This window comes from Gymnoscopelus braueri (genome assembly GCF_963280865.1).
Source record: "Gymnoscopelus braueri genome assembly, chromosome: 5".
NCBI lineage: Eukaryota > Metazoa > Chordata > Actinopteri > Myctophiformes > Myctophidae > Gymnoscopelus > Gymnoscopelus braueri.
The window spans coordinates 8699787-8717244 of NC_137606.1; the positions used below are offsets into that span (position 1 = coordinate 8699787).

The 17458-nt window shown below is 42.2% G+C and overlaps 1 protein-coding gene across 1 annotated transcript in view; it reads left to right on the forward strand.

Annotated features, from left to right (window-relative positions):
* The first annotated feature begins 8956 nt into the window (after positions 1-8956).
* Positions 8957-17458, forward strand: part of LOC308084976 (septin-4-like) — a 28545-nt gene continuing 20043 nt past the window's right edge. Inside the window, exon 1 of the mRNA XM_080427986.1 lies at positions 8957-9103. Within this exon, the coding sequence (XP_080284112.1) occupies positions 9053-9103 (51 nt within the window). The 5' untranslated portion in view covers positions 8957-9052. The remainder of the gene's footprint in view (positions 9104-17458) is intronic.

The window sequence follows — 17458 nt, forward strand, 5'->3', positions numbered from 1 at the left end:
TCTACAAGCTCACAACGTGTCGCGATGCGACGCGTTGTGAGCTTGTAGATCTGCTATTTTCAAAAGATTTTAAGATTTTATGATATTCTGCATAATGAGTACTTTTACTTTTGGTACTTTAAGTATAATGTTGATGCCAATACTTTTGTACTTTTACTCAAGTAAATCTGTATTAAGAATGTGAGTACTTTTTCCACCACTGGTGGGTACAGCTGGTGCTAATGGACTAAAGCGGTGGCCGGCCTCCTAATGAAAAGAAACAAACTCACCACAAGAACACTGGCTTTTAATGCATTTTATTGATCCTACCCAGTCTTACATGGTTCTCCAAATAAAAGGCAACAGTTAGATGTCATTGGTCAAAACGTGCACGTTGTCAATTATCAGCAGTACATTATATTGCTGACACACCCACCACATCAGGATTGGAATGCTGAATCCACACGGCTTCCGGTTTCAGCTCCCAATACTTAGACGTTGGCACGGATGGTAGAGTTTGTTCGTGCCAGCAATAGAACTCTGAGAAAACACTGCCATGGGTAGTTACAGGCCCAGTGTGCCAGTTTACTCAACCGGCTCTAACCAACCAGAGGTCCTCCAGTTCAAGCGTTTACAGCAGTGATTACAATGGACTTTCTGGCTCACATCATAATTGGTGAAATTGACCTACAAATATATATAGAACTCGAAAACTACAGCTAGTAATGACAGGTATGAAACCCCATTTCGTTGCTGAGCATAGTCCCTCAGGGCTCTATACCAGTGTCTTTTCTGTTTTCGCTCTAGATTAAATACAACACTCTTGTAGATCTGCTATTTTCTGCGAGAGTTTTCCCCAGGATAAGGATGCTTGGATTTTAAATGGTTAACCACTTAAGCCCTGTGTACTTCATCGTACAATGATTAGCAAAAATAGCGCAATAACGCATCGCGATGTGACACATTGTGAGCTTCTAGATGGCTATTTTTACTAATGAAATACTAACTGAAATTTCGGGAAACTTGTTTAACTTTCTTTCGAAAACTCTCACCCATACGTCACCAGGTAGAAAGTAGATAAAGTTAATATATTGTCAGCGCTTTCAATGCAATGTGTGGAATGAGGAAAATTACTGGGAACAAAGGAATGTCCCTCCTTTTTTATTTTTTTACTGTGATCGCCTCGGCCTTTAAGAGTCCTTCAAACGGAAGCTCTCCTTCAGCAGTTGACCTTGTGAGCCATTGTTCCGCTCAACACAGAACCCTATGAGAGAGAGAGAGAGAGAGAGAGGGGAAGAAACAAAGCCCATGAATGCTTTCACCCCATTCCTAACAGGAATGTTTATGTGTCTGATAAAGATCCTTAACCCATTCAATCCGGGGACGCATCTGTGTCATTTTAGATTTCTTTGGGCTATTAGAAAATAGTAGACATACCGCGCTATGAGCTTGTAGATCTGCTATTTTCGAAAAATTGTAACAATTTGTGCAAATCTTTCAATATAGATATATTTTAAATTGAAAGTTTAAAAAAAAAACGTATGTTGCTATAATATCAGTGGTTCTCAAAATGATATGTATTTGTCCGCCAAAATAAGCAAATATCGGAGTTAGAAATGTTCGCTTTAAAAATAAATATATAAAAAGATTTTTCAAAAAAATAGCAGATCTATAAGCTCATAGTGCAGCACTCGGTGCCGCGCTATGAGTTTGTATATCTGCTATTTTTTAAATAGCCAAAGCAAATCTTAATATGACACAGATGCGTTCCTGGATTGAATGGGTTAATTGAATGGTGGAGGAAGTGTAAGTTCAGCGTCTCCTCAAGTCGTTCCCCCTGCTGTCATAGAACAATATTTGTGTTCCTGCAGAAGGTGGTGGATAATCTGCCCATGATGGCAGCCAGCGTGTAAAGTCTCACTACAGTCAGTGTGATTAGAACAGTAGTTCTCAAAGTTTTTCCTGCCAAAATAATCATATTTGAGCTGTGGACCCCCCACCCTGACAAGCACTTGGAATTGCAGGCATTACATTTAGTTTGACTCGGTTCCACAGATAAATATTGTGAGAATAGCCGAACTACAAGCCCACAACGACTCTGACACTGGCGAGGCGTTGTGGGCTTGTATATCGGCTATTCTCACAATGTTTGCCTCTTTCTTACGCAATATTTGACAATTTAGCCAATTTGGTATTTAAAAGGTCTTAAAAGTCATTAAATAGTAACTTTAGAAATGTGCAGATAACCTGTATTGTATACACTTATACTGTATGTTGGTTTGTTGAGAAAACAATGTTGCACATTAAACAGTGGTGAAAAAAGTACTCACATACTCACATACTTAACGTAAGTAAAAGTATCAATACACCAATATAGAATTACCTGGTTGCAAGTAAAAGTCTGGAATTCAAAATGTACTTGAGTAAAAGTACAAAAGTATTGGTATCAGAATGTACTTAAAGTACCAAAAGTAAAATTAATCGTTATGCAGAATGTCCCATTTCACAAGTTCAAAATGTATAAATCTGCAAAGTAATTAGTAACTAAAGTACCCCCCCCCCCTAATACTATGGGGATCCCCCTGGGACAAGACCCGCTGTGTGAATTATAATCATACTGTATGCCCACAGTTAGAGGTCAAACATTTCTCACTGTGCTGCTAAAAAACACTGTGCTGGATAAAAAACATTGTTGGCTCTGTTTTTATAAGCTCTGAACAATGTCCTAAAACTGCCAGGTCCACTGTCTTTAACCTGTAAATGCTCTCACCACCACCAACAGAGCACATGATGCACTATTTGAGGACATTATCTTGCACGAGCTGTTGCATAAATTGTACATTTTTAGATTGCATCTAGGGCAGAACTGTTATAGTTCACCACATGATACTGAGTGCTACTTGCACTGAGTTTAAACTTGGCTACTAACTTATTCATCCTTTCTGCTGCGTCACTGTATATTCTGTATGTCTTCAGTCACAACTAAATTCATCCGTTATTATATTATTTATATTCTCTATATTATATAATATTGTTGGCTTCAAAACACAGTATAGATATTTACTTCAATAACCACGGAAGGTGCGATTCTAAACTGCTCTGTGATTTCAAACCTCTGTCCCCACCTCTGTATTTAAGTTTGTCTTTCTATTTTGACGCTGTATACAAACCCTTTTCTGTAATGAAAAAAAAAGATAATAATAAAAAAATAATGTCTATTTCTCAAATTCTGCTGTACTGGACATGTGTGGTTATTTGGCTCTCACAAGTGTATACAAGTACACACACACACACACACACACACACACACACACACACACACACACACACACACACACACACACACACACACACACACACACACACACACACACACACACACACACACACACACACACACACACACACACACTCCAATCACAGACAGTAGATGGCGCCACCTTCTCTGGGCAGCTGACTCCAATGCCTGGTGTGTGTATCATCAGCAGTGATGGATCCAATGTGATGATGAGTAGAGAAACATTGTCATATTGTCCTGTGACACAGACACTCTAGTCAGGTTCACCTCAAGGTTCAACTTTATTGTCAACAGTACCAATTACAAGTAAAAGGCATGTGCAATTCATTGTGCGCTAAAAGAACAACACAGCAGCTACAGTCTCAAGAGTAAAGATGTTAAAGGCTCACTGTCAAATGTGATCTGTGTTAAAAACTAAGCTACTTAAATGAATAAGCAATCTATATAAAAGATCTAAACTACCTAAAAGTGCAAAATAGCTCAAGTGCAAACTGCATTGTCATGATGCAGCATCTGATCTGTGTCTGAGATCCAGTTAGTACAACAAGATGTCCTTCCTTCCGCTCACAGAGAGAAGACGTTTTCTCTGGGGATTATTTATACTTAGTTGTGCACAACACCGGTGTTGCGAACCAATGTCGCACGCAGGAAATAGCAGATCTACAAGCTCACAACGCGGCGCAGTTTCCATGCGCCACACGGCACGCAACAAAGTGTAATACAGACTTGAGAGTTTAGGATACCAATCACTGTCGGGTCCCGGCCCCCGATCTTCTATTGTAGGCCCTGGTCCCCCTTATTGCAGTGTTGGCCCCTGGCCCCTCTTATTGCAGTGTTGGCCCCATGGCCCGTATTCTAGCATTGGACCCGGCTTCCTGTACTGCAGTGCTGGACCCGGCACATTTTACTGCAGTGCAGGACCCGGCCCCCTTTACTGCAGTACAGGGGGCCGGGTCCCTGTATTTCAGTACTGGACCCGGCCCCTCCGTTATCCAGTGTTGGCCCTGGGGTGGGGGCCACCCTCTCTCTCTGTGTGTCTGTGTGTGTGCTGTGCACTGACTTTTATCTAGGAAGCCATTCCCAGCTTGCTTGGCACGCTGCCATATGACCTTACAACATAAACAGGGATATGTTTAGACATTTTAATTACACTGGAATACGATCCTCCAACCGCAAACATGGCATGTTATTGACGTGTCTAGTCTGCCTGAGCTGTGTGTGTGTGTGTCTGTCCGTGTTCGCGTGTGCGAGCGTGTATGTGCGTGTGTGTGCGTGTGTGTGTCTGTCTGTGTGTGTCCAGCGGGTGCACGTGTGCATGCAGCATGCATGTGTTTCAGTTTTGTGTTGTTTGTCGTGATGGCGTGCACGTGTGTTTGTATAAATGAAACATGTTTGTATATGTGAAGTCGTCCCTGGGGCTCTGTCAGCTCTCTGGTTCAGACCATCCCTCATGATGATGGGACAGCCACACAGGATTGTCTGTCCAGACGCCATCGTATCTATATCTCCCCCTGGAGAGGAAGTCATAGAAAGCCTGTGAATACAGCTTTCCTATGTGCTCTTTCACTGCACACTTGTTAACTTTAATTGTTTTGTATTCTCTTTACTGGACTTTGCCGGGTGTGTGTGTGTGTGTGTGTGTGTGTGTGTGTGTGTGTGTGGTTGACGGGACTGTCATTTATTTGTTGACGTGAAACTATGTGTATTTCTGTCACTGTCTGCCAATTTATACCGCAAAGGAATAACTAACTGAAGCAACCACAGTGCCAGTGAAGGCTGTTAAGATTGAGATCAGGTTATACATACAGTTCTTCCTCCCCAAGGCTCAAATTAACCACTTAAGACTAACATCAATAGTAAAAAACAGCCGATCTACTGGCATATTGTTGCCAATATTGTTTGCGTATTTTCGCCAAATGTTTGTCTATTTCTCCGCCTAATATGGCATATCGTCTTTGTCAGGTGGAAACCTCATATGTCCAAAACTGTTACTGTTCAAAAACATCAAAAGTACACAAATTACTTTTGATGCTTTTGTGTGATGCTGTAGTATGATCAAGTAGGGCGTTAATTTACGAAAAAACACAAAAGGTTAAAATATGGAGATAAAGACAGCCGGACAGCAACGATATGCTGCAGAATAGGGACGCTAGCGTTCATGCAGTATAATTGTAAAGTGAGTTGTGCCTTTGCCTCTCTCTCTCTCCTCATGTGCCCTCTGTCTCTCTCTCTCACGTCCAGATAAAAGGATCAGATTAGGTGCCAACAGCCTGGAATGGAGGCTGTGATCCTAACCTAGATCTGTGGTACAGTGTTGTCCTCTGCTGTCCACCTCTGGGACCAGCATCACACTGAACACAGAGAGCCACCTAATGCTGCTCCACTTTTCTAGTTTTATACACAAGACACTGAGAAGCCTTTTCACTGCCTTTTCTTAAGGCTTCTATAAAAGACCCAAAGGGAATAAAGCAGCATCCTAGTTCCTGAAGAATCGAGTGATTATTACAGGGTGGAGGACTGCCACCCAGTCAGATTATGAGAACAGCTTTGTGCTCTGTGTGTGTGTGTGTGTGTGTGTGTGTGTGTGTGTGTGTGTGTGTGTGTGTGTGTGTGTGTGTGTGTGTGTGTGTGTGTGTGTGTGTGTGTGTGTGTGTGTGTGTGTGTGTGTGTGTGTGTGTGTGTGTGTGTGTGTGTGTGTGTGTGTTCTAGTCACTTCTTTTGGGCTTGTTTTCTTAGACCTGCCCGCTTGTTCCTATTGCAAGATATGGCAACACAGGACCTACTGGCAGAAGTGGCTGCCTCTCCAGTCTCCACCTGGGTCTACTCTAAACGCAGTGTGACCACATGCAGTATGTCTGCCTCTTCACCTGGGTCTAAACGCAGTGTGACCACATGCAGTATGTCTGCCTCTTCACCTGGGTCTACACAGTGTGTCCACATGCAGTATGTCTGCCTCTTCACCTGGGTCTAAACGCAGTGTGTCCACATGCAGTATGTCTGCCTCTTCACCTGGGTCTAAACACAGTGTGTCCACATGCAGTATGTCTGTCTGCCTCTTCACCTGGGTCTAAACACAGTGTGTCCACATGCAGTATGTCTGCCTCTTCACCTGGGTCTACTCTAAACGCAGTGTGACCACATGCAGTATGTCTGCCTCTTCACCTGGGTCTAAACACAGTGTGTCCACATGCAGTATGTCTGCCTCTTCACCTGGGTCTAAACACAGTGTGTCCACATGCAGTATGTCTGCCTCTTCACCTGGGTCTAAACACAGTGTGTCCACATGCAGTATGTCTGCCTCTTCACGTGTGTGTGTGTGTGTGTGTGTGTGTGTGTGTGTGTGTGTGTGCGTGTGTGTGTGTGTGTGTGTGTGTGTGTGTGTGTGTAGAGGCAGATGAAAAGATGTAGTTGTTGTGTGTCTCTCACTTGATGGCCTCTCTACTGTAGATGCTTGTGACACACACACACAGAGGGGACTCTTCTTGTGTGGTGGTCTGGTGACAGTGGAACCCTGGTACTGTCAGCCAGCTGAGAGAGGCCACCAGGGCTGGATGACAGAGTGTGAGAGAGCGAGGTGACGTCACCATGTTGTTCATGTGTCTCTCTCTCCCTGTGGAGAGAATCCTGAACTAATTTTTTTCCCCCCCTTTTTTTTGCTTGTAGATCGGCTATTTTCATTGTATTTCAAAAATATATATATTTTGAAACCGTTTGCCTATTTAGACCAGCTGTAACCTATGTCTTTATACCTTTCAATTCGGGACAGCATCTGTGTCACATTTGAGATGTTGCTATATTTATATATTCTGTATACATATCAACATTATTATTAGTTTTTCAGAAAACGTAGGATTCAGAAGGCGTTTTTAGAATCGCCCTCAGGTCTAAATGGCCCGATTATTTTATCAACTGATAGATTATCGATTATTTCTTCATCGATTAAATGGATCAGTTTGATTAACTGCTGCCCTCCTACACTACTGTATAGTTAAAAAACATAGTCCTCATGATGGGTGTTGATGAAGCCGTGTGTGACACATAGACCATGTGACCGCATCACGGCCAGATCAAAGGGTGTGGTAAGTCTCTCTTTCAGCGGGTCTGGATAAGACCAAGTCTTTAGTAAGTTGGAGCATTAGCTCAGCTGGATTTGTGCGCTCACCCGTGCATGATGGATGCGTGCGTGGCGTATACTCGTGAGTGCCAAATGTATATAGTAGAATTTGAGAAATGGACTTTGTAAGAGAAATGGTTGTTTCATGGTTAAAAACAGTGGTGTAAAGTAACTAAGTACATTTACTCAAGTACTGTACTTACTTTTACTTTACCGGAGTATTTCCAATTGTCTATACTTTTACTTCTACTCCACTACATCTCAGAGGCAAATATTGTACTTTTACTCCACTACAATTATTTGAAAACTTTAGTTACTAGTTACATTGCAGATATAACTATATTACATTATAAAACATACATTAACCACTTTAGCCCTATTTTATACCTAGGCTATTTGAGAATAGCAGATCTACAAGCCCACAACGCAGCTTGTAGATCTGCTATTTTCAAACATTTTAGTACTTTTGGTATTTTAAGTACATTTTGATACCAATAATTTTGTACTTTTACTTTTACTTAAACACATTTTTAATTCCTGATTTTTACTTGTAACAGAGTACTTCTACATTGCAGTATTGATACTTTTACTTAAGTGAGTACTTTTTCCACCACTGGTTAAAAATGAGGGGTTAGGCTTGCAATTAGGAAAAGATTCAGGATAAAAAATGTAGAGGTTGGGGTTAGAGTTATGCCTGATTTATACTTCATTGTCATGCACCAAAAATAGCAGAGCTTATACTGTAGATGAATTATTTTTAGCTTTGGTGTTACAGTAGGTTTAAGAAAATTGTGAAATTGGCATTCATAAAACGTGTGTGTGTGTACAGTATGTGTGCTAGAGGTCACAGATGTGTGGCTTTTCAGAATGAGGGCGACAGACAGGACAGATGTTGTCCAAGCTCTTCTGGATGGGCGTCCCACACAGACAAAATCCTCAGTGTTACTTTAATCCAGTCCCTGGGGGGTACAGCTACAGCACAAATGCACCCAGAGGTCCTTTCTCGCTCTAATTTTTTCATTCTCACTCAGTATTAACGTAACCATTTAAGCCCTGTTTTAGAATTAGCAAACATAGGTGATCTACCAGCTCAAAATGCGCTGCGTCGCAACATGTGAGCTTGTAGATTGGCTATTTTGCCATTTTGTCTGGTTGAAAGTGGTTAACTTATCATTCAGAAGGTGTAAAAAGGACCAAATGGGTCAGTGTTTACACCCTCCTCCTGAGTAAATTGAACACAGAGGATTTTGCTGGGCAGCTGCTTGATGGAGCTTCCTGTAATCTGCATACTAGCCACTCATTGGCCTAAACCGGGGACAGAGGCGGAGCGTTTGAAGCCTTGTCCCGAGCAGCAGAGTGGTTGGCACAAGCCAAGGACCTGCACCAAGGAGGAGGCGTGGCCTAGTAAATCCACTGTATGCTGATTGGAGGGGCGGGGAACATGAGGCGTGTTTATGTAATGAGGTGTGCCCTGACAGTGGGGAAGTGATACTTTCATTCAGGAGCATTTCAGCAGGGCCTGTTACTGCTGTTCTGTAATAGAGACTGTATGCCTGGTGTTACTGAGAGGATCTTTTATTTTGGAATACCACTGTATTAGAGACTGTCTGACTGACTGTACTGAGAGGATCTTTTTTTTGTGGAATACCACTGACTTCTACATGGATTATCATTACATTGACGCAATCTCTGAAACAAACAGTGACTTTGAGGTATGTGTGTGTGTGTGTGCTGTTTGTTTACACTGTCTGCCCTGCTGCAAGACTGTGTGTGTGTGTGTGTGTGTGTGTGTGTGTGTGTGTGTGTGTGTGTGTGTGTGTGCGCATGTTTAAGTAAGTTAATTGCTCTCATTGTTTTCTTTCCTGTACTTTAGAGGCATGTGTGTGTGCTGTTTTCACTGTCTGTGTGTGTGTGTGTGTGAAGCTAATTGCTTTTTCTTTGTTTTCCTTCCTGTACTTGGGGAAATGAAGACGGTTGTCCAATGGGCTTTAGGTTCATCCTGTGCATGAACATAAAGTGTGTGTAGTTTAACTTCACGAGGAGGTTCATAACACACTCAGTCAGCTGAACACATGTGACCAGGATTGTTTGAATAAAGGAATGACACAGTTAACTGAATGAATGAATCAGCTAGTGAATGAATATATCATTCCCTCCCCCGTAACGTAATTCCTTTTATTTGCATTCCTGCAGTTAGTTCCATAGTAGAGATAAAGACGTGTGCATCGATCAGATTGAGTGGGTTAACCACTTAAACCCCAAGTATCCGTATTGTGGGGAAAGCTTTCGCGAAAGCCTTCCCCACAATAACAGAAAACAGAAAAGGCACTAGCATAGAGCCCTGAGGGGTTTAAGTGGTTAATCGTATGGGGGTATAGCAGCAGTGGCTCAGGAGGTAGAGTATTGGCCGCTTGAGAATCGCGAGGTTTCCGGTTCAATCCCCCGTTCCGGTGTGTCAACGCTCCTGATGCGCAGGTTGTGTGTGTGTGTGTGTGTGTGTGTGTGTGTGTGTGTGTGTGTGTGTGTGTGTGTGTGTGTGTGTGTGTGTGTGTGTGTGTGTGTGTGTGTGTGTGTGTGTGTGTGTGTGTGTGTGTGTGTGTGTGTGTGTGTGTGTGTGTATGAGTGAACACAATGCACATTGTACAGGACTTTAAAGAAAGGCGCTATATGAATGTACCATTTACTAACTCATAATAGCTAAATAATAATCAGCTGTTTGGATTACAACGGATTGTGTTCACTGCTGCCAAAGGAAAGTGACATTCATTGTTGTGGTGTGTTGTTGATTTGTGCATGATCTGCATGGGAATAATATATACCAGCAAACTAGAGTCACAGGTTGTTGACTCATTGATTGTCTTAATAGCATGTTGTTGTTATAAACACTGTTGCAGTCTGTGGTTCCATTCAGATTTCGGGAGCTTTGCAAACTTTCAGTTTTAGGCCTCATGGATTAAAGTTCTCAGTCGCCAGGACTGATTTCCGTCACTTGAGGAACCATAGAGGAATTTCATGAAATCAAAGGTTAAAACCTCAATCTGTGATTTCTTCAACTGGTGGTTGGCTGTTTGTAGGCTACTGTAGAACAGCGAAAACACGGTTTAGCCAAAACCTATTATATTGTGCTAATAGGTTCCTTTCACGCTGTTTTACACACGCTGTTTCACACGATGATGTTTTGTGCCATATTTTTACTTTTTGTGTTTTTCCATAAATTAATGTCCTACTTCATATTACAGCGTTACTCAAAAGTATGACAAGTAGTAGCATATCTACAAACTGAAAACGCTGTGCGAAGCTTGTAGACTATTTTTGAATTTGAATCCTGAAAAGTAACAGTTTTGGACATATGAGGTTTACACCCGATAGAGACGATATGAGCTTCTTTCTACTGGACAAGCAAGTGCATGTGTCCCAATGTGGATGTGTGTTTGTTTGTTTGTGTGTTGTAATGGTCTCACCCAGTGTGTGACTGGGGCATAAGTCTGTCTCACATAGAGACGTTGCTGTAGCACTCCAAACAACCAGTGCTTTCACACAGAGAGAGACGCGCACGCACACGCACACGCACACACGCACGCGCTCACATCACCACCTGTCACTAGCCTCACTGGCCACCAGGGAAACTTCGCTGCTATTCCAGCCAAGCTGTGTTTTTTCAAAATATCCACAAATACATGCCGTTTTGGCAGAAATGGCTATAATAAACCACAAATCATTTCGCCTACCCACTTTTAGTCTTTTGCATGAGAATTAACTGTTGTTGTTGGTTAACCACTTGTTCTTTCACTGTTTCACAATACAACCATTCCACATAAATGTGTTTTTTGAGACAACTTCTCTCAAAAACACTATTTATATTTGCGAGTGTGCCCTCCCCCCCCCCCCCCCCCCCGACCACTTACGTAGTTTAAGCCCTATATACCTCCATTGTACGTCACGACAAATAGCAGATCTACAAGTTCACAACGTGTTGCCATGTGATGTGATGTGAGCTTATGGACCTGCTATTGTTGCTATTTTTAAAGACCCGGGCACTTGCGCAGACCCCCCCCTGTCTCATCCCTCAATAAAAAATAGAGGAAAAAAGAATATCCCTTTTGGGATGTCGTCTGTCGCTGTAGTTCTCAAACCGTTCACTGACATAGTTAAGAAAGTATTTCCTGGCAAAAACAGGAGAATTTATGTCTATGGGGCAGGGAAACGCACAGCCTGCCAGTCAAAGGGAACCCATTTTAACATTTATTGAATTAAAGTGCTATAATTATAGTAGCTGAAAAGTAAGTAAACCCCCACTCCAAGTTGAAACGTGCTTTCATCATGCTATAGGTTCATAACATCATGCTAGGCGGGTACGTCTGGATCCATTTCCCATGTCATACAGTACAGTTATATTGTGCGTTGGAAGTGGACTCTCTCTCTTGAGAGCAGCAGTTTCTGGCTACAAGTCCTCATCCATCAACACCATGCATGGCAGCCAAACACACCATCAGGCTCTAACATTAACCCATTAAAGCCGGGAACGCATCTCTGTCATTTTAGAATTCTTTGGCTATTCAAAAATAGCAGATATACAAGCTCGTAGCGCGGCACCGAGTGCTTGTAGATCTACTATTTTTTGGAAAAATATTGGATTTTTTTTGCAAATCTTTGAATATACATATTTTTTAAAGCGAACATTTTTAACTCAAATCTTTGCTTCTGCATGGGGATTCTACAAATATCTTCTAAATCCTAACAGTTTTTTGAAAAAGAATGTCAAGGACCACCCAAAATGATACGTATTTGGTCGTGGACCCCCATTTCAAAAGATTGTGTTCCAGGGACCCCCAGAAGTTGTAACAGAGTTAAAAATGTTCGCTTAAAGAAAGTACATATTTGCACAAATGTTCCCATTTTTTTCAAAAATAGCCCAAAGAAATCTAAAAATTACACAGATTCTTTCCCGGTCTAAATGGGTTAACAAAGCAGCACATTGTAAAATGCATATTGTCGCTGTCAGGCAGAAACCACCTATCTCCATGTTCTAACTTCTTTCTTTTTTTGTTGTAAACAAACGCCCTACTTGGACATACTACAGCAGCGTCACACAAAAGCATCAAAAGTAGCAGATCTGCAAGCGACGCGTTTCCAGCTTGCAGATCTGCTACTTTTGATGCTGAAAAGTAACAGTCTTGGACATAGGAGTTTTCCACCCGACAGAGACAATATAAGTTGTTTATGTTGTTTTGGTGGGTTTCTTATTATTTTAATTTCTCAGGGACTTGCTTAGGTTAACTACCGAGCTCTTGGTCCTCCTGTCATTACAAAAAAGTTCCTCTTCTTCTTCTTTCCCCCACATGTTAAAGTGCCCCCCCCCCCCCTTTTCTCTCCTGATTGAGATACATAGATACCGGGGCTACAATGGCTTCCTTGATCAACCTTTGATTGAAGCATGGTCAGCATTTAGCCCTAGTCACAAACCTTCCGCTTGCCCTTCAAAGGGCTTATTAGAGGTCATTAAAAATGATTGGATTCCTTTATGTGTGTATGGGCTTCACTGTGTGTGTGCTATAATAATCCACCCTGGGTTCAAACGGGGACATTCTCAAGCCTGTGTTCTCTGCTACTGTGTGCTGCAAATCTTGTTGCTGTCGGTTAGAAACCTCTTATCTCTGTGTTTTTTCGCTTTTTATGTTTTTTCGTAAACTAATACCCTACTTGATCACACTACAAAGGTAGCAAAAATAGCCGATCTACAAGCTCAAAACGCGTTTTGATCTGCAATTCATTGCAATTTTATGAATTTGAATCCTAAAACGTAACCGGTTTCGGAGATATGAGGTTTCCACCCAACAACCAGGGTACAGAGTCTTAACATTCCAAAACTACATGACACTTCACCCCCAAACATGACTTTTTGTCAGTTAGTCTACTCACCCTGTGAAGCCTTGAGTAACTACTAGCTACTGATAGATAATTTTGCTATCATGTATTAGATTCACAATTTTTATAGATTGATTGATTGTCCAGCTCATAGAAAACGTTCAGTCATACTATATCCTACACTGCCCAGATTACTGAAGGTGGACCGGGCCAGCATACAAGGACTGCCAGCCAGGCAAGGGAATAATCTGCCGTAGTGGCACTTTAGTTCTGGCAGAATAAAACGTCTTAATAAAGCCAGGAGAGGGCTGTGGAAACGTTTGTTCAGTGTGTGGAAAAACTGAACGCATCACTAATAATATCTGCTGCATTTATTTTTGTTCTTTTTTTTTTTCATCCTAACTGCAACAATCTTAAATGCAGCAAGTCTCCAATTCCCCTTTCTTTCTCTGGCTGTGAAAGAGCTAGCGAGTGTTCCGGACAGCCAGGACACTAATCCGGAGGTCTGCCTACTTCAGAAGGCTGTGTGTGTGCCATGCAGGCTGTGTGCCAGGCTGCTATGTGCCAGGCTACGATGTGCCAGGCATGCCAAGTAGCCCGGACGACAGTGTGATGTCATCAGTGTGGCTAACCGCCATTAATCATTTAACTCCGTTATACTTTGTTCAGTTGTACAACAAATAGTCGATTTCCCCTTTTGAGAAAAGGGACTGTACACCAGGGTTAATGTGGTCAAACGATGCTATTGTTCTTGAGTTGTTTGAATCTGCAGATATTTCAGTTTAAATCCATTACATCCCTTTTTCTGTTTCCTTTTCCACTTTGCAGTCTGATAAAGTAGCTCAAGGGAAGAATAGTGTATTATTTTGTGACAGCTCAGCCCAGCCAGACAGACAGACAGAATGGTACAATCAATAATGAAATTCCTTGATCTCGTATACGTCTTAAAGGGGTATTTCACTTTCAAAAAAACTTTGGGTCATGTTATCGTCTACTCAGGCTTTTGTGAGCCCCCCAGACCGTTTTTAAGTTGCTTGACTCAGTATTTAGATATTTGATATTCATTTTATCAGACACGCCCCCTTCCTATACAAACCCATTATAACTTCAAACTCCATTTTAACCATGTTAGATTCATCAAAAACACCCATCCTTGGTTCTGGTGACTCACCCTGCTCTCCTAATACGCGAGGGGGCCGTGTTTTTTCGATTATTTTTTCATTTATTTTTTATATATTTTTTGGAAAATGAAAAAAATGAAATACAATAAAAAATGAAATAAAATAAATGAAAAAAGTAATCAAAAAAACACGGCCCCCTCGCATATTAGGAGGGCAGGATGAGTCACCAGAACCAAGGACGGGTGTTTTCAATGAATCTAACATGGTTAAAATGGAGTTTGAAGTTATAATGGGTTTGTATAGGAAGGGGGCGTGTCTGATAAAATGAATATCAAATATCTAAATACTGAGTCAAGCAACTTAAAAACGGTCTGGGGGGCTTACAAAAGCCTGAGTAGACGATAAAATGACCCGTTTTTTTTTTAAAAGTGAAATATCCCTTTAAATCCTTTTCAGCTGTGGCTGAAAGTCTTACCTATTAAGACTTTAATACCGAGGATAATCACGCACTCCAGTAGATTGAGGGCCGGACCGTGCAGGGGGACATGAAAAATGTCTTTACTGTGCTCCAGGTTTGACTTTGGCGATATGTTTTTCAGAGATCCACTTAAGGGTGCTTATTGTGTACTGTACAAGACCCACTCAGTGTTGCCAAGTCTGCCTATTATAAGTGACTTTGGGCTTGCTTCCTAATGTTGTTTAAACCAGTGGTTCTCAAACATTTTCATGTCCAAGGACCCCCAAATTAATATGTATTTGGCCACGGGACCCCCATCTGAAAATATTTTGTGCCAGGGACCCCCATTAACTAAAGATTTGTGTTGTGAAAATGTTTCAAAAACATTCCACATTTTTGTGTGTGTGTGTGTGTGTGTGTGTGTGTGTGTGTGTGTGTGTGTGTGTGTGTGTGTGTGTGTGTGTGTGTGTGTGTGTGTGTGTGTGTGTGTGTGTGTGTGTGTGTGTGTGTGTGTGTGTGTGTGTGTGTGTGTGTGTGTGTGTGTTCTAGTCACTTCTTTTGGGCTTGTTTTCTTAGACCTGCCCGCTTGTTCCTATTGCAAGAAATGGCAACACAGGACCCACTGGCAGAAGTGGCTGCCTCTCCAGTCTCCACCTGGGTCTAAACGCAGTGTGTCCACATGCAGTATGTCTGCCTCTTCACCTGGGTCTAAACACAGTGTGTCCACATGCAGTATGTCTGCCTCTTCACCTGGGTCTAAACACAGTGTGACCACATGCAGTATGTCTGCCTCTTCACCTGGGTCTAAACGCAGTGTGTCCACATGCAGTATGTCTGCCTCTTCACCTGGGTCTAAACGCAGTGTGTCCACATGCAGTATGTCTGCCTCTTCACCTGGGTCTAAACGCAGTGTGTCCACATGCAGTGTGTGTGGCTGAGTTGAAACGTCAGGCATGGTGGCTGAGTAATGGGAGCTCATTATTCAGGAATGGCACTAAAAGGGAAAGAGAGAGCATTACTATTTAATTGTGTGAAAAGCCTAAAACCTGTGTTCTACAAGGTTTATGAAATGCAACTGGCATTTCAGTTGCATGTGTTGTACACATAAGAAAGGAAATAGGGAGAACTCAAAGAAGACTAACTAGAGTTATTAACCCATTAAGACCTGAGGCCAATTCTAATGCCTTCTATCAGTAGTTCGCAAACATTTTCGTGCCAAGGACTCCCAAATTGATATTTGGCCGATATTTGGCCGCGGACCCCCCATCTGAAAATGTTTTGTACCAGCTAGGGACCCCCCAGAAGAGAAGATTTGTGTTAAAAAAAATCTAAATTATTCAAAATCTTTCAAACACAGATTTTTCAAAAATGTTCAAAAACAGCAGATGTATAAGCTCGCTGCACGGCACAAAGTGTGTGCTTGTATATCTGCTATTATTGAAAAGCCAACGCTAAAATCTAAAATGACACGGATGCTTTCCCGATGTTAATGGGTTAATCTAGTGTGTCAGTGTTTCAGTGTTTTATCTTAATGTATAAAGTATGTACATTGCAAGTGTGCTCAACATGCAATGTGCTCAACATGCGATGTGCTCAACATGCGATGTGCTCAACATGCAATGTGCACACAATTGCTGTTATTAACATGACAGACTTCCATTCAAAACCTTTCTACTCTTCCATTTGTAGAAACACTGTAGTGTGGTTGGAGTGGGCATGGTCACGCACGGCTGACATCAGCAGAAGCAGAGAATTATGGGTATGGTGGTTTGTGTGTGTGTGTGTATGCATTGTTTTTTTATTTCAGGGTTTAAAAAGTGCTGCTGTGGCTCCATGTGCCAATAAAAACGGATCCACCGTGACAGTATGTCTGCCTATGGGCTATAGCTGTAGCGTTTTACTGGGCAGAGCGCTGGGGCCCTGCATGTGAACAATGATGTGTGAGGGGTCGATGTGTTCCCTGCCCTGGGGAGGGGGCCACTGAGCGGCTCAATGGGGCTGAAGGACACTGTGTCCTTCTGGGACAGAGGGCTATAAAGCCCCCAAACCTCTGGTTCCTGCCCCTGACTGACTGGCTTCTGGTGGGGTTTATATGAAGAACGGTTTGTTTCCACTGATGCAAGAGGGCTGTTTGAGCTGGTGAAGCATACGACGAGGTGAGGTACTGGAATAGAGCAGGTGAGGTTTCATCAGGCAGATTAAGGGGGGTTTACATGTATGCGTTTGTGAGGGTTTTGTGTTCTATAGGTTGTTTGTGAGTCATAAACCTTCTGTCATGTGGTGTCTGGAGTCTGTTTTTGTCATTCTAAAATAACCTGGAATTTATTGCCAGTTGCATGTGTAGGGCCCATTTTCCTTGCACTGTCTCTGACGCTCAATTTATGCTCCATTGCACGAGGGCGTCGCTTGCTGAAAAGAACAGATCTTCAATCTGACAACGCGCGTTGTTAGATTAAAGATCGAACTTTTTGGCAAGTGACACCGTTGTGCAACTCTGTATATTAATTTTAACTACAGTGACGTGACGTCACACGCCGGTATGTGCAAAATTGTGAATAGGGGAAGGTGCAAACAAAATTGCATCTTGCATGGATTTGGTCCTATTCGTGGCGGTTTTAGACATT